Below are 19,238 nucleotides of genomic sequence, written 5' to 3'. Positions count from 1 at the left end.
ATTATATTTTCTTCTTAATTTTGTAAGCTAATAAGTTCTAGTAAGGAATGTCAGACTTGTGGTGGTAACCAAAATGTGGTAGTGTGAAATTTGTGGTCAGTAAAATTAAATTAAATGAAATCAATGTTGTAAGAAATACTCATATATTAGAGTGGTTAACACATTAAATTAAAAGAGCTAAGTTTGTGATAGACACAATAAACAAGAATACAACCAGATAACACATATAATATGGACCGTAAACATCAATAATCAACATATACATTTTGGTATGGTCTTGTGTTATTACAATAGCTGCAGTGGTATTTATAAATGTGTATTATAACCGGATAATACATAGAAAATATGGATTACAATGATAATATCATGAAAATTTGAACATGTAATTTGTATGTACTTTAGGATGCATAGACTTTGTAATTTATTTGTACTTCAATAAACTACATATACATAATACATATGGATTTGGTCTTGTGTTATTACAATAGCTACAATGATATTTTATGAATGTGTATTATAACCAGACAATACATAGATAGTCAGAATTGTGACAGTGGTATCCATATAGTGATTTTTGTATCTGCAATATGAATGTGTACTATAACCGGATAATACATAATGAGTTCAAGTTAAATTATTATAAGAGATGGAGTAATATGTATGCATGAGTATAGACTGGATTTTACAAAATTAATCCGATAAAACTATTGATAGCCAACAAAATCATTTTGTTAGCCGAGATTTAAAATGTTGGGTACCTCCAAATAAAAGCAGTACTTTTAAAGTAGTCAGATAAAAATAAATTAATAAGGATATATAGATTTTTGGTTTCAAAAAAATCTTCTCAAACCATTATCAAGAAGTAGAGTAATATGTATGTGTAAACCTTAACAGGTTATTACAAAAATTAATCCGGATAAAACTTCTTTACTAACTCCTATCGAAATCATCTTCTTTTTCTTCGGCAACATCACCATCATTAGTGCTATCTTCTCCACTCTTTCTTTTGATTTTAATATCTCTGGTGAATCTGCTTATCTTGCACATACCATCTGCAAACATATCATAAAAGATAAGATAAAACTAGATCTGAAAATATTGTTGCTGAAATTCTTGTACATTCATTCATATGGCAAAAGAAACTTTTTCAAAATGAATAGATTGAAAAAAAAGTGGCACCATTGTTCGTTGATCAAGTTCTTTGCATTTCTTCATAAACAATAAAAATACATAAAGGAAAAACAAGAAAGAGAATAAAAATGTAACCTTTGCAAGAATAGTTCTCATTTGGAGTTAATAGATCTCGAAACCTTCGCTTAGTAAGTCAAAATCTGTTCATATTTTACTTAACTAGAAATCAGAAGAAAATTATTAGGGCACGGGACTTGTTAGAAAGAAATACAAAAGAGAAAATAAATGTTAATTGTGTATTTGAAGTGTTTTAATGTAGTTATAAAAATGAGAATAGGAAAGAAGAAAAAATGCAGATGATTATGTATTATTACAAAAAAATGAAAAAATTTAAGAAGAACTAAATCAATTACCTAAAACTGAGATAAAAAAAGAAGATGAAAGTAAAAAGAAGAAGATGAAAGTGAACAGATGAGAGAGAGTTCAAAACTTTTCTCGCTCTAAAATCCTCTCAACTTAGTAAATCTTTGTCAATTCCGGTGACTGGCTCCGGTGGCTTTCTCAGCACCGGAGCTGGTTTCTCCTCTTATTTAAAGCTTTAGTTTGTGTTTCTGGTAGTGCGAAGGGTCAAGCTTCAAGGATGAATTGGTGCATGCAAGTTTTCTCTTTAGATCTAGCTGTGTTCTGTTCTTGTGCATGTCAAGGTTTCTCTTTTTGCCTTGATTTTGCTTCCTTCGTTCTAGATCTATCTGCATGTTCTCTGATTCTAGTCAGCTTTGATTGATCGGTTGTGACTGTGACTCCTCTCCAATCTGCATGTCACCGGATTCCATGGTGTTCGCCTTTGAATTCTCTTCGGTTTCGTTCCGTTACTAATCTGGTTTGTTGGATTAGTTTTGGCCGGGTGAATCGATTCGCTCCTTGTCATTTCCCAAGCGACTTGTTCGAGGTCTTCCCTTGTGATCTAAGCTTATTTAAAGGCGTTCTTAGAGTCGCTTCTAAGCTTCTCCGCCGTTGCCGGTATGACGTATCGGTTATAAAGCTTTGGTCTCCGTGCTTATTTTCTGTGCTATTCACTATAGGAGGTTTCAGTTACCATCTGTTTGTGGTAAGTTTATATCAAAGGCCGCTTGGAGTTTAGGTGTTACTACTTGTTTCTGGGTTGGTGTTCTTTATTGGCTCTTATTGCTTTCTCCAGTCCTTGTTCTTGGTCATGTTTGTGTATCTTCGCTTTGTTTTATGGTTTCCCGATCGTCGGGCTCTGTCTCTCCTTTGAATCTGCCAGCCTTATGTATCTCAAATGTATTTCTCAGTGAATGAATGAAATTCCAGTGTTTAAAAAAGAACAGATGAGAGAGAGAAAACATTACAGAAAAGATAGGGACAATGTAGGAACTATAAAATGATAATATTATTGTTATCATATATCTAAATGTACACTTTTATGTGTAAATGCAATGCAATGCAATTACTCTTTTAATAATTGATTCTTGTTTTGTATTTACAAGTAATTTAATCTAATGTAAATCACCTAAACTATTCATAGAACACCTCTTCTACCTATTTAAAAAATATAGTAAAAATAATAATAGTAAATTAATTATGTATTTCAATTCAATAAACTCCACTCAATAATTTCTCAAAAACTTTTACGCGGATAATTATTAAATTTGATATACCCACCAAATATTTTATTAATATATTTTTTTTGAGAAATCCATTAAAACTCTCCAATAAATAGGCTTAACTTATTATAAAATTGTATTTCATAACCATTTACACAAAATCCTTGTATATTAAAAGAAAAACATTTCAACAATTTATGTAGACACGTGCCATCACCACAATCATTTTTAAAACCCTTAAAAATATGTTGGTTCATCTTAATATATAATAATCTTTTTATTAAATTAATCAAATTAATTATTAATGTTCTTCATTGTCTCCTTAAATAAAAATCACGGAATTGCCTAATATGGTTTAAGTATATATGACAAATTAATGATTTTGAATAATAAAATTTGATAAAATTAGTTTATTCTCTATAATTCTTAAAACATAACTTATTATAATAAATTAAACAATCACATAAACTATATAATAAAAATTATATGTTTATGTATATATTATATTTTGAATTTTTAAAATGACTATAAATAACTAAATTTGTTAAAATCTCACGCTGAAATTTGTGTGATCCATGATTTAAATTTATATTATAAAAAGATACAAATGATTCAAGATTATATAAGTAAGAGGTATTATTTAATAAATATGATATATACATATATATATATATATATATATATATATTTCTAAAATAAGTTATATACCATATAAAATACATATTTATTTTAGTTTCGAAATTTGCTTTAATTTTTTGACAAAAAAAATTGAACAAATATTGACAACTTAATATTTATATTTTAAACTTTTCATTGAATGTTTTTTACAATTATAAATTACTAAAACTATTAAACATCCCACAAAAAAAATTTGTTATCAGTGATTTAAATTTTTTGTTATAAGAATACAAATGATCAAAAATAGAAAATTGTTTGTTTGGATTAGTAATATTTATTTATGTGCTTTCACCAATTTAATTATATATGTAGCAGTTATTAAAATTTTAACTATTTAATATATATTTATTATTTCATAATGTAAAAATATATAATACATAAAGTAATTTATATATAATATTGATTATGCGCAAGGCGCGGATCTTAACCTCGTACTTAGACCATCTCCAATGTATTCCCCTATTTTTACCTCTAAAATAGAGGAACTCTATAATAGATATGTGTTTTGCTCCAATGTATTTCTCTAAAATAGAAATCTCCAAATATAGAGTAAACTATAGAAGAATGATATTTCTTTCTCTATAAATAGAGGATAAAATAACAATCTCTACTTTAGAGGTATAAATAGAAGTGGAGTTGGAGTGATTTTACCTCTAAATATTATTATATAGAGGTAAAAAAAGGAGAGGATTAGAGATGCTCTTAGTTATATGGAAAAGGTAATGTATGACCACTATTCCCAAAAACTAATGTCATCATTACCCCTACTCTGACGTCTAATTCGTACTCATGTGGCTCATAGATTCAACTGGATATATTGTTTTTTACATGTTATCAATTAATTATGTCATCTAAAACCTGTCTCTCTATCCCTCTCTCTCTCTTTATCGATTTCTCATAATCGTCCTGAAAATAAGCCTGAAATTGCAACCCTCCATGTTTAACTGATTGCTATAAAATTATTTATATCACAACAGTTAAATTCATCCATGCATGTTGTTCATAAACTCTAGTTCATATTAAATTCCTTTCAAATAATTTTTAAACCTCTTCTCTCGATAACATCAGACGATGGTTTTTTCTCGGATGGTCGGAGCGTTACAGATTTTAATTGGGGGATTCACATGTCATACTGAAATCGGAAGTGATTTCGTATGACATATTTAGTTATGTTGAGAGTTGATAAAAATGTTAAAAGATTAATAAACCAAAAAGTTAAAATGAAGCAAACAGTTTATGGAATTTAAAATTTATTTTTTGTCTCTCAACTAAACCTAACGAATTGGAAAATGAAAATAGAAAAAAAAATTCAGTTTAGCAAAAATGAGGATAACAGTGTAAACAACTACGAAGAAACTACTTAAAAGCATTTTCAATTTCACTTTATTTTTTATTCTAAAATGGAGTGAAACAGAGTATGAAATAAGAAATGATTCAACAAACTTGATATTTCACACCATAACAGATTTTACTCTATAAATGAAATTATATATTTTTTGTTTTTATTACTCCATTAGAGAGTAAAAAATAAAATATGGTTGAAGCAATTTTACTTCATATTCTCTTTTATTCTATGGAAAAAAATTATATTGGAAATACTCTTAATAATTTTAACTATCCTAAGATGTAACTAAAAACTTAAAAGTGACTGTATGTAAATGGGTAATTCTCTAAAATAGCACTTTTAAGTTTTTGTCACAAAAATAACACTCAAAAAATAAAATGATCAAAATAGCACATATTTGTTTTGAAAAATTTTAATATTTATTTTTTATTTTTAAAAATTTGAACACATTCCTAAAGCCTCATCTCTTAACTCTAAACCCTAAGTCTTAGATTAATTAACTCAAGTGTTATAAATGCATATTTATCCTTCAATAAAACTTCTTTTGGTCATTTTCTTCCTTATGATGCTATTTTTACGACAAAATTTTGATTTAGTGTTATCCTAGTCTTTTTCTCTATTTAAATCACTCTTAAGAATTTTAACTGGAAAGCTCTGCGCACCTCTTAATGGACCCGACAAGATGGAAACCTAATCCAAAGAAGCTACAAAGTCCACTTAAAGTGATGCCACCACTTTTACCATCTAGAGATCGACCATCTACTGTCTTCCATTTTCTAATAACTTGTATATCGCATTTTACCTCTTAATCTAATTTCTTCAGTTTTACATTCTCTTCTAGATGCGTAACTTTGTTATCCTTTTCTATAATGTACTGAGTACATTAATATAGTCCATATTTACCGTGGGTAAATAAAATTTGGTTAAGCATTAAGGTATATAACCGAATCCAAACCCACCCTGATTCAAATTATGGCCGTCATGATGGGTGAGGACAAACTCTACGGGCTTTGGCCCACTTTGACAACATGCCTATAAACAGTCATAGACTAGTTAAGAACGAATGATAAACAATTCAACATGGATTGCGGAAACATGAATGATGGATTATGAGATAGTTAGGCAAAGAAGGCTGTTTACAAAAATAATTTAGCTGTCATGGAAGAAGGGCTGAAGTGATAAATGCAGTTTCCATTGACGTTGGTAATGATTGTAATTTCAAATTGGGGTCTCTTTCTTAGCTGTCTGTCGTTCACAAAACACCTTCTCTCAATTGTCTCTACCACTCACTCACGTAGTCTTTCAAAGTCCTTTTTCCTTGCCTTTATTAGTACATTGCAACATTAGTGGATACACTTACACTAAATGCTTGATTGGTAGGAGAGGCATGGCCGATGGTTTCCGAATCTAATTTATACAAAAAATTAAGTAAACCACCACATTTTCAAGAAGGATACCGAATATTACTATTATTAGTATATAATAAAATTAAATCGAAACATGCAAGGATGAAAGCATGAATGATTGCTGTATAAGACAAGGAAAATATAATTGCAACTAAACTAATTAGTTAACAATCTTACCTTGTAAGAGTTTTAAGATTCCTTTGTCAGTTCTCAATCCAACATGTAAGTTATTGTTATCGTACACTTCCATTTATTGAAACAGATTAGCATTAAATAATTGCAGAGAAAATATCTAAGAATTTGAATTCAAACTTTTAGCTTTCCCCAAACATAAAAGTTCTGTACATTGGACCATACTGAAAAGCATTTGAAATTAAGATTTCATTCAAACATCGCAAAAAGCAGTATAAGCATTCTTTGGAAATTTATATATCAAACAAACAAAAACAAAACTCAACAGAAAATAATTAATGTTCCACTACTAACCTAACTCTAATACAAGGGTTATTTCATCATTATGATGGTGATTAACACAAATCACCATCATCAAACAAACAAACAAACACTCATCTGCTTCTGTCTTAGTCCACAGAGTTAGGACCAGAACAAGCTTTCAGATTAGGATTCCAGATCCACTGAACCAGAAACTTCCTTCCTCCTTTACCGTTCATATTAAACGTCTTCCCTCCTCTATCCTGCATCACTTGACCAATATACCCTCCTCCTCCGCCGGTTCCGTACAACCCCTCGCACAAGTCCCCGATCTCCGTCGGCGCCGTCGGATCCTCTCCGGCGTACCAAGCGTTTATCAGCGGATTCGACACAACTTCCGCCAGCTCATGCCCTATCACACTCACCATCCCGTCCACTCCAGTCTCTCCGTTCGGCGGCTGGAGCGCTCCCGGACCACCGTGACCCATGTACCCCGGCAAGGCGAAGGGGTAAGCACAGACCTCCGGGCACTGTTTCCCCGACTGACCAACCCAAGCGTACGGCATCGTGTACCCCACCATCGACGGGAACGTGAAGTAATGGAACCCGCACACGGCGCGGCAAAAGTCCTGCATCGTGACGTCGTGTGACGTCAGCACGAGGTACATCCCGTTCTTGTGGTCCACCGGGAAGGAAGCGGATCTCGCGGCGCTGGCGATGACTTCTTGGATCGAGAGGCGCGTGAGGCTCTGTCCGTGGAGTACTTCGCATCTGAGTATTCTCCGGCGATGAGGACAGAACGAGAGACGTTAGCTCCGGTTTGGTCGGTGTACAAAGTCGCCGTCCGCCACCATTCCGCGACGGAGGGAGACGGAGCTTTAGCGTCGGAGATTGAGTTGAGAAAGTCTCTGATGAGAGCCTTATGCGGCCGAGACCACCGTCCGTACCATATAACGTAGATGTTGATCGGTGAAGAGGAGAGAACCGGACCCATATGGTACCGGAGATGGACAAGATCGGAAGATCCCTCGTATCGTTTCGACGACGTGAGGGAGAGGCTCCGAGGCGGGAGTTTCGGGTTCACCATTTTTATCTCCGCCGCTGCTGCGACATTTAAGGTTTGAACAGTTGTGGGTTTCTTGGTCTGAGAGAGAGGAAGTGAAGAGGAGATGGAGAAGATGAGAAAAGAGAAGAGGGTGAAGAAGAGGTTAATCGCGGGCGACGACATTGTTGAGAGTGTGAGGGAAGAGAGAGTGGTGAAGTGAAGATATAAAGGAGGAGAACGAATGTGAGGGAAATTGGCTGTTGCCAGCTGCAGCGCGTCTGCGTCGTCACGCGCCCACCTTTTGTCTGTTGTCTCCTCCGATTGACATAAATGGGGACTGGGAATGGGATTCTAGATTTGTAAGAAAAATATTTACATTTATTTATATACATAGAGTGGGAATATTGATTTTAATAGTATAATTTAACAGTCATAAAAAATTTAGTTATTAATAAGAGCATTATTGATAATCTATGAAGTGAATAATTTTAAGGTAAAATCAGAATTTATATATCTTTTTAGTATAATATTAAAATATATTGATATTTTGTTAGTGGGAATCTAAAACATTTTAGAAATGCACACTAAATTTTTAAATGAAAGATTTTGATATGAGTGTTTCGTGTTCTTGAGATATATACCAATAAAACATTAATAAAATTTTGTATATATATTATTAAGTTGAAATACAAATTGGAAATTTGGAAACACTGATAATAGAATAAATGAGATATGTTTGGAAACATGAATAGTAGAATAAATGATATATGTTTGGAAACACGGATAGTAGGAATGTGTACTTTCTTTTATTTACACATTTAACCATTGTATTTTCAATAAATTAATAACAAATGAGAATTGTTTAGAAACATGAATAACATATTAATACTTCTTTTTATTTAAAAATGCCATTGTTTTTACAATAAATTAAACAACTTTCTTTCTATATTTCTTTTTATTTACAATTTTGTCATTATATTTACAATTCTTTATGGTAAAAATAAAAACACAAACTGAAATATAAATAGAATATTATATAAAATAATTTTTAAAAACAGTATTATTACCTTATTTAATTTAGTCAAATATAAAAATTTCAAGAGTTCAATTTTCAAAAAACAAATAACACAAAATTAATAATAATTCTTAAAAAACGAATGCAAAAAATTAAAATTTGAAACATGGATAAAAGTATATCAGTTTTAAAATATACAAAATAGACTAATCTAATTACCTAAAACATTGTTTTGTCTAAAATAATCATAAAATAAAATTTAAATTTATTTACATATTTCAAATAAAAATAATAATTTAAAGTTGATTTATATCAAAAATTGATTTAAAATATGCATATATTCAAAAATTTATTTTTACTAAAAATATTTTTCAATAACCATTATTAAAAAATGTTTTCAATAAATATAAGAAAAATACAACAAAAAGATTAATTTCACATACCAACTTAAATTGTGGTTTTTATATTTCACATTAAACTTTAAGAATATAATATATGTAATTATTTATAAGATGATACATATAAAATACTATTAATATATGATTATTTATATGAAGAACCAATACAATTAATTATATGATGACATATATATGATACATAATACTATAATAATGACTAAGGCTGGACGTTCAGGTATCAATTCCGGTTCGTTTCGGATTTGTTTGGGTTTTGGGTTTCCGGGGTCAAAGATTTCAGCTCCATTCATATATTTCTAAACTTCAATTCGAATTATGACTAGGGTTGGGCGTTTAGATATTTATTCGGGTTCGTTTCAAATCTGTTTGGGTTCTGTTAAATCCGTTCAGGTATTTCTATATTAATTAATATATAAATATGTTACATTGTTTAAACAAAATATCAATGTAAAAGTATTGTACAGTTGTGTTCTAAAATCATTTGTTTTAACAACAAACCAGATAAATATGTTAATTGGAGAGATAATAAAACAAAACCAGAGAAACGCATAGTTTACCAGAGACACTTTATGTGTCGAATTTATTATAAAAAAATTTAGTTAGATAAATACATTCAATAATTACAAACAAATAATATATTTCATAAAAATGAAAAATAATATATGTGCTTTCGAAGCGCGGATAAAAACCTAGTTTATACTTTAAAATTAGATATTGTATAATTTCATGGTAGTAGATTAATTTCAGAAACTACCAATAGAAATGATTTAGCTGTGTTTAGGTCATCTTTAATGGGATTGCAAAACACTATTTTTAGGCTTCAACTGGTGACTACCTTTTATGAAAAAATTATGATGAATTTGTTGTTCCTCAAAATTAATACCAGTTATGTTGATTTTTTTGTCAAATTATTATGTATGGACCCCACCACATTCCTCTATGTTCCTCGTAAAAAGATGAATTAATGAAAAAGTATTTTCCCCTTATAAAATTGATAAGGAACGTCTGTCCCTCAAGGTTCAATTATTTTTTTTCAATTCAATTCTTTAATGAAAATTTGTTCAACTTTTTTCTGTTCATTTTTTTCATTTTCATGGTTACCAATTAAAGCTTAGTGTAGTTTTTACACCAGAATCATTTCCAATGAGACTGCAAAAATTACACTATTTTAGTGAAACACTATAATTTCACACCAAATTTGGTGTGACACTATTAACCACACTAAAACACTATTCACTCCACTAAAACACTATTCGCTTATTTTATTAATAAATTTACAAATAAACAAATGAGAAATAAAAAAATAAGTACATATAATATTATAAAATAACTTTTAGTATGAAGTTTGGTGTTGTGGTTGGAGAAGAACTCATTTTTAGTGTTAAAATTACACTAAAACAATGTGGTTTTGATATAAAAATAGTGTTATGGGTTCGAGATGCTCTTCAAACTTAAAAAGGTTAGGAAAGATTTAACACTGAAAAAAATATTTGTTACTAGTCAAGTGGACTCTTTATTAGCAATAGTGACAAGAAAACTAAGGTGTCTTTGATGTTACATGCATGATGAATTCGTTTTAAGTGTTTCCAGATACCTGTAACATTCCCCACTAACATATTTTTAGTATCATTTTCCTTTTGCCATTTTCTCAAATATAAATTGTTCAAAACTGATAACCCCTAAATTACTAAAGAGAGATCCATGACCGTAATATATAACCCTGAGATAAATAACGTATTCGAATAGCTAAAGAAGAAAGATTTTCTCTCTCTTTTTTGTATGTTCTTTTGTCGAATTAAATATATAAGTAAAATGCAAATGTTGGCCCTCTTTATCTATGTATGTAGTACTTCTTTTTGTCACTGGCTATAATTAAAGGCAAACTTTATAGAGATCCGTGGATGAAGAAAATATCTTAAGAGGTTGTTGAGACTTTTGAGTCTCTTGATGCTATCTTTTCACTTTATTTTAGTTACTTGTAATTCTCATTTGAGTTTTTGTTTTCTTCCAACGCTAGATCACATGTATAGGTATAGCAGTATCTTGCTAAATGCTATGTGAAGAAACAGTAGTGGAATGGTTAATAATAATTGGCCAGTACAAGAGTTTTGAGGGGTGACAACCATGACTATCGGTGCATGACTTTTTTTTTTTTTCACAAATTGAAATTATATTAAAAGTTCACAGCCCGAAAGTGCCGGACCGAAGCCCATAAAACTTGCAATCCGCACACAAGCCCAAAAACAAACCGGGCTACAACAACAAAAAAGAGAGTAACGGGCCAAAGCCCAAATTCGCAAACTCCACCGACACCTCGAAAAACGCCTTAGTCGGAAAGTTCGGCGAGGAGCATGCTCGACACGTGAAAAGATCTGCTCCATTCACACTACACGTGTCGTCACTGCTACAACTCGACCGCCACCGCTACTACTCGACCGCTTCCGAAGCTACGCCGCCGGTTCCACACCATCACAGATTCGTTTGTTGGAGCTTAGAAACCACCAAGCCTCCAACCGATCCCATCACCGTTCTCCACCGCACTGTCCTCACGCCAGAAAATTCATCGAGACTCGAAATCTCCTCCGACTTTGAACCACTTCAAACCCTAGACACACGAAACGAGAACCGTATGATACGTCCTGGGTCAGGACAGGATCACTCAAACGGACTTAGGGGATATGAACTCGCCAAAAGGGAGAACTAATGGTTTGAAAGGTGACACAAAAGGTTGCGGAAGGCCCAATGATACTACCAGAGGTGAACTCCGAAGAGAACTGATGGATTGAACGGTGACACAAAGGGTTGCGGAAGGCCCGATGATACTACCAGAGGTGCTTGATTGTCGCCTGATATGACTCACAGGTCCGACAAGGAAGCAAACTCGATCTGTTGCCGGATGTGACGCACCGGTCCAACGAGAAAGAGAGTGTTACTTGGAGCTAACCACACCAAGAACAAGAAAAGTGAGATACCCTCTCAAGGTTCCAAAAATAAACACTCAAAACTTATTTTATTTCATTGATCAAATGACCTTTATATAATAGGTCAAAGAATACAAAAGATCTGATTACAAAATACTAGTCAAACATAGAAATTAACAATTTGTAAAAACAAGGAAGACTTGACCAAAGACTTTGAATTGACCAAAAATCATAAATGTCTTGACTTGACCCAAAATGAAGAATTGTAGTCGTCGCACTCTTCGTCTGGTCTCGTGCTTCCGCATGGTCGACCGTCTCTACATTGCCGTCAGATTGATATATTATTCGACCATGACTTGTATTTTCTTGTTGGGCCTTTCTTTCTTTGGGCTGAAACATGTCCACAAACATAGTTTCATAAATCGTCAAGCCCATCTCGTTTAAAACTTAAGCCCAAAAGCCAAATTTTCTTGATTTGTTTCTGCTGCTGATTCAGGGCACATCATTCCCTCCTTCTTTAAAAAGATTTTCCCTCAAATCTGTCTTTCTTTAGCTTCATATAGGATGATCTCTTGGCTTTTCGTAGAACTCTTTTTATTTTTTATTTTTTTTAGAAAAGAAGATGAAAGGTAGAAGATGGATGAAGAAGATGGAAAGATGAGAAAAAAAAGTGAACGGACAAGTACCGGTTGAGTGGCTCTGATACCAAATGATACGCCCAAAATCGGGAAGGATGGCTTTTCATAGAACTTTTTTTTTTTTTTTTTTTTAGAAAAGAAGATGAAAGGTAGAAGATGGATGAAGAAGATGGAAAGATGAGAAAAAAATGAACAGACAAGTACCGGTTGAGTGGCTCTGATACCTCTTGATACGTCCTGGGTCAGGACATGATCACTCAAACGGACTTATGGGATATGAACTCGCCAAAAGGGAGAACTAATGGTTTGAAAGGTGACACAAAGGGTTGCGGAAGGCCCAATGATACTACCAGAGGTGAACTCCGAAGAGAACTGATGGATTGAACGGTGACACAAAGGGTTGCGGAAGGCCCAATGATACTACCAGAGGTGCTTGATTGTCGCCTGATATGACTCACAGGTCCGACAAGGAAGCAAACTCGATCTGTTGCCGGATGTGACGCACCGGTCCAACGAGAAAGAGAGTGTTACTTGGAGCTAACCACACCAAGAACAAGAAAAGTGAGATACCCTCTCAAGGTTCCAAAAATAAACACTCAAAACTTATTTTATTTCATTGATCAAATGACCTTTATATAATAGGCAAAGAATACAAAAGATCTGATTACAAAATACTAGTCAAACATAGAAATTAACAATTTGTAAAAACAAGGAAGACTTGACCAAAGACTTTGAATTGACCAAAAATCATAAATGTCTTGACTTGACCCAAAATGAAGAATTGTAGTCGTCGCACTCTTCGTCTGGCCTCGTGCTTCCGCATGGTCGACCGTCTCTGCATTGCCGTCAGATTGATATATTATTCGACCATGACTTGTATTTTTTTGTTGGGCCTTTCTTTCTTTGGGCTGAAACATGTCCACAAACATAGTTTCATAAATCGTCAAGCCCATCTCGTTTAAAACTTAAGCCCAAAAGCCAAATTTTCTTGATTTGTTTCTGCTGCTGATTCAGGGCACATCACCGTCTAATTCTTCTCTTGACCTTCGTCAACTCGCCGGAAAACTGACCGGCTACCGAACTTCACCTCGAGAGCGTCATCGAGCTATACCCGAGATCTCATCCCACACCATCACCGTCCATAACTTCATCCACACCGCTTCAAACACCGGAGAGCATCAATCGTCAAAACGAGATCTCCTCTAGATCCGCAGTCCAATCACCAACTCGTCACCACTCTGAAAGTTATCGGAGCATAACCAAGCCTCCTCCACTACCACAAACTAAAACCGACTGTTCCCCTCTGAAGGAAAGGAGCCACAGCGGCACACCATAGCCGACCGTCCACCAATAGAGAAGTGCGACGAGGTACGCGAATTATTCACCCACAATAAAACGAAAAGAAAAAGGGGAGAGGGCCTAAACAATCAACCGCAGATTACCGATACAAAGGACGGGATTGAACACTGGACATAGTCCGCCGTGCACACCATCGAAACAGGAAGAAAACCAAAAAAATCTGAAGGAGAAAATCAGATCTGCCGGTGACACCAACCAAAAGCCGACTTCCTTGCCCTATCAAGCTCACATCAACTCGTCGGAACACCATAGAGTTCATAACACCGGCAAAACGAGTCCTCCACGGAGCAGGACCATTCACTGGTGGTGAAAAATTCAGAGTCCCAAAACATATCGAAAATGGATCTTGTTAGGACCAGGAAGCAAAGAGAAAACTAGATCGGGGAAAGAGAGAAGCTTCCGACGTCGGAAAAGCCAACGCCGGAGCAAACCGTGAAGAACAGTTTCTGCAACTTTTGAGAGAAAAGGGAGAGAGGAGAGAGGTGGTGCATGACTAAATACACAAATAAAAAATAATGATTTTTCATTTTTTTTTGAAACAAAAAGTAAATCATTAGTTATTAATATCACATTTTAACTAATAAAACAGCTACATAATTCAAATAATGTGGCACAACTTACACAAGTATTGAATGCAGCTTTCGAAATTCGTTGATGTATGAGACGAGAATTTTTGGACTTTTGATCCGAGTAACTCAGGGAGCTGGATCTGGCAGACCTTGTGTAAGATACGGAATACTGCGAGACAGTTTGTGATTTGTGAGGTTGCATCAGGTATAACAGCAAGCTTCTGGGAGGATAGCTGGACAGGTCTTGGTCCCTTAATAGACGTCATCGGGGATTCGGGTCCAAGGACGACTGGCTTGCAGCGGGACGCAACAGTTTCAGAGGCGTTGGTAAATGGTTCTTGGTGGTTATCTAACTCAAGGAGCAGAAACAGCATTATATTATTGTTCAAGGAGTGTCTGCCGGACCCTCTTCCAATCTCTATATCGGAGATGGATGATGAATATAGATGGAAGATCGGTGATCAACCCCCAAAACTGACTTTCTCCTTTTCTGCTACCTGGGAATATTTGTATTGTAATATTCCCGATGTTGATTGGCACCAGTCGGTTTGGTTCAAAGGAGCAGTACAGAAACATGCGTTCATTGCCTGGTTGGTTAGACTTCACAGGTTGTCTACAAATGATAGGATGTACTCCTGGATCCCACAGATATCCCTGCAATGTGTCCTATGCACAGGTCATAATGAGACTCACCAACATTTCTTCTTTGATTGTGCGTATGCGAAACAGGTATGGTCTTTCTTCTCAACTAAACTTCATCTAGTCTCTCTCATTATTCTGGATGAAGCATATAGTTGGCTGAAAGCACCATCTCGTGACAAAAATATTATTCTCATTGCCAAACTAGCTTTCCAAGCCTCCATTTATAGCATATGGAAAGAGAGGAATGCGAGACTTCACTCGAATGCTACTTGTCCAGTAACTTCCTTAGTGGCGGAGATCAAACTCATTATCCGAGCTAAGCTCTCTATCCTCTCTCGGTTACAGCAAAAGACACCATGAGAAGTCTCTCTTCTCTCCACTTGGTTCAGCCTCTTTCCTTGAATCATGGTTTCTCCTTTTACTCCTTTATTTGATCTCTTGTCTTAGTTTTGCTCTTTAGTATTCTGGGTTTTTCTTTTAGTTCTAATCTTTTATTTTTATTCAATAAAACGGAAATTTAAAGTAAAAAAAAACGTTTTTGGCTGGCTAGTCATCTCGGATCAATTGGTTTATTTTTTTAAAGTGCCAAGTCCTAACATTAATTATGGGCCGTATGTTTATGTTGGTAAATAATAAAAAGGAAATAAGACACGATTATTAAAGTTGGAGTAGTTTCTCTCTCTAAATATCCTCTGACCTCTCTCTACTCTAACCATCGCCGTGAATCTCGATTCCGGCCGGCGGGTGAGCTTCCACAGCCACCGCCGGTCCGGTTTTAAGTCTTCCTGTTTTTCTTTTTCTCTTCCTTCGGCTTTTCTGTAGATACTTGCATGTTTTTTTAGGATTTTACTTCTCCGGTATTGCACCGTCGTCGGTGGATGACCGGCTTTTGTCTCCGGGACCGTGCCGTCTCCTCTAGCGGTGGTCGCCGACTTCTGTTTCCGGGAGTGAAGGCTTTCCTAGCTTTGCGTCTCCGGCAGGCTTTGTTTCTCTCAAGAAGGGTAGTCACGAGACCTACGGATTAGTTCAATCTCTGATGGTTGGAATGAGATCTCGACGACGTCGATTGGAAGCTCTCCGACGGTTTTTGGAGAGCGTTTGGCAAAAGTGTGGTGCGTGACTTTTTGATTCCCAGTGAGATCTCGTCGTTTGATGAAGCAAGCTCTCCGGTGAAAGTGATAGAGTTGAGGTGGGTGCGGTGATTTGTCGACGGCGTGTCCCGGCGAAACATCAGGCGTTTCGTTTTTCTTCGGTGAAAATCTCGACCCTTGGATGGTGGCGTAGTGGATGGATGACGCATGGCTCGTGTGATCGGTGGTCTTCGCACGTGGACGGTTTGGGGAAGAGTTATGGACGTGTGGCTTGGTCGGCGCCGCGTGATCTTGGGTTTGGGCTTTAGGCCCGTTTCGTTTGCCCTTCATGTCGGGCCTGTGATGTTTGTAATCGGATCGGTTTGGTCTTTTTGTAATGGTTTTGGGTTGGGTCCTTTCGTGGGCTTTGTCCCTTTAATAATATTATTTTAGACGGGAAAAGGAAATGTTGGTAAATAATATAGCCTTTTTTGATTGTGGTGGTCCATCATTACTAATTAGGTATGGTTCTTTTGCTACATTCGAATCTTAATACATACTACTATACGTTATATTTGGCACACTATTTTAGACATTTTTTTGGTTTGCCAGCTATTTATGTAGATGACCAGCCACTTGTTATGTAAATAGCTCCAACGATTCGTGTTACACTTACGAAGCGGTGCTTCAAGTTTATAAGTTTCCACTAGATTAGGACCCGCCCTAAAGGGCGGAAATTGATTTGTCAAATTTCAATTAATAATATATGGTATATATAATATGTGTATATAATATTATATATATTTTGTGTAACATTTATATATATATATACATATTAGACATATATATAATATTTTATTAAATATATATAAAATTTAATAGTGTTATAATTTGTGTTGTACTTGTTATTAGTTTGTATTTAATCTTCTTTTATTTTTAGTATAATAATTTGTCTTGTCACACCTTTTACCTTTTAAATTATACACATAGTTATGTCTTTTTTCAAAAAAAAAACTTATACACATAATCTCGTAAAATGTAATACGATCTGGGGCTGAAATCTTTGACCCCGAAAACCCGAAACCCGAATGGGTACCCGAACGCCCAGTCCTAGATCTAATTATATTAAGAAATTAACCAAAAATATTATAAAAGTGTTACTGGTTAGGTTTAACTAATCTATGTTGGTTAAGATTTGGTTTAATTTAAGTTGGTATGTTGCATTGTATAGGAGACATCATATATTCTAGCAACAATTATGAAAGAGTCCAAAATTTAAATGAGAACTTCAAATAGTAGATAATCCCTAAATTAATAGATTAGATAAGAGGTGCACATGTATCACGAACTCAAAACAGGTTGCTACATAATTATCTAATTGTCTTGCAAAAATAACAAGAATAGAACCCGAGCCATACGGTTAATCTTCTTTTTTTTTTTTCCGTCAAGGTTGATTATATAAATATAGAATGGGCCAAGCCCAGTTACATGACCAAGAGCAATACCCACAAACCCCACCACATATAACCCAAATAAACAAATGGGTCACAACAAAACCCAATAATGGGCCTCCCTACAATCTCATTTGACCCCGACGACTTCCGCGAGACACATCCCCGATGAGAGAGGACACGTGTAATGATCCGGGCCGTTAGCTGGACACGCGTCACTTCCATCTCTCCCCGACCGACACCGCTTGGAACCGTCACCGGAGCATCCCTAAAGCCGACCCCGTTCCGTCGGATCTCAGAGATCCATCGAGACTCCGACGAAACCCACATCACTCCTCTGCGCTTAAACTTTCCACTAGATAGCTTCATCGATCTAGTCGAGAGCACATCTGAAAGATCCACACCGATAACCTCACGAGCGCACGAACCGAGGGCTGAGAACCGCGAACCTAGAAACACCAACGAACCACCACGGGCTCCAAAAGGGTCCAAAGAAGCGGACCGACTAAAACCGACAGAGCAAGACTGACGGAGTCTTCACTCTCCGGCGACTAAACCGACGATATCAGAGCTAACGAAGCCTCTGCATCTCGGGAGCAAAACCGACGACAACGGAGCATTAGATGCCTCCGCTTCTCGGACAGAAAACTATAACTAAAAGGAAACAGGAAGCTTCTCCCCGCCAACCTCGCCGCAACCGTACCTTTACTCCAAATACAAAATCGTCATAAACGCTTGGTTCAGAGCTCAGGCAAGACGGAGGACGGAGGAGACGAGAAAAAAGCAAAGACCAAATGGTTCAGGCGGTCACCGACGGGCTCCGACGACGGAACGTGCGCTCACGCGCCGTCCGCTCGCGGAACCCAAGACAGATCTACTTTATCTCTCTACTTTATCTCTCGGCCTTCTCTAAAAAGTTTGTTATACGGTTAATCTTCACTTTATATATATAATTTTTTATATGATAAATATAGGAAAAATGGCTAATTATTCAATAGATTTGTTGTTCCTGTTTTTTTCACACATGAATATTTGTATAATGCTTAAAATATCATAAATTAATAAAATTTTAGATTTTAAACATAAACCATTAAAAAGTTGTCAATTCTCACAAGCCCAGAATTGATTTTAGTTTATTTAAGTTTAGGTGTTGATGTGTCTGACACGTGGATAAACTTGTTAAATTGGTTTAAAACCAAATTAATTTTCGTCAAAACAAGATTATCTTTGTCAATAATTTTTTTGAAAAAAAATGGAATTGAATAAATTCGAAGTTGGAAAAAGTCAGAACAACCATACTACTAAACCACTAAGTTACTAGTTGTTTGGTCCGCACATGCGGGCGTAAATAGTTTATAGTTACTTATTACTAAATGCATTACTAATTAAAAAAATTATAATAATAAATATTATTAAAATATAAATATATTTGACACAATAGTCTTGTCATGTTGTTTTCTAATAGTTACCTCATCTGACCATCATTAATAAATAG

General features: G+C 35.0%; 1 protein-coding gene across 1 annotated transcript; it reads right to left on the bottom strand.

Moving 5' to 3' along the window:
• Positions 1 to 6,585: 6,585 nt before the first annotated feature.
• LOC108813362 (protein EXORDIUM-like 5) lies at positions 6,586 to 7,978 on the bottom strand. The gene is given in 2 exon segments (XM_018585899.2): positions 6,586 to 7,377; positions 7,380 to 7,978. Coding segments are annotated over 2 exon segments (1,077 nt in total). The 5' UTR covers positions 7,846 to 7,978; the 3' UTR covers positions 6,586 to 6,766.
• Positions 7,979 to 19,238: the final 11,260 nt, after the last annotated feature.

This window comes from Raphanus sativus, chromosome 6 (genome assembly GCF_000801105.2).
Source record: "Raphanus sativus cultivar WK10039 chromosome 6, ASM80110v3, whole genome shotgun sequence".
Classification (NCBI taxonomy): domain Eukaryota; kingdom Viridiplantae; phylum Streptophyta; class Magnoliopsida; order Brassicales; family Brassicaceae; genus Raphanus; species Raphanus sativus.
The sequence above is the reverse complement of the archived record's forward strand: the minus strand, read 5'-3'. Positions and strand labels throughout refer to the sequence as shown.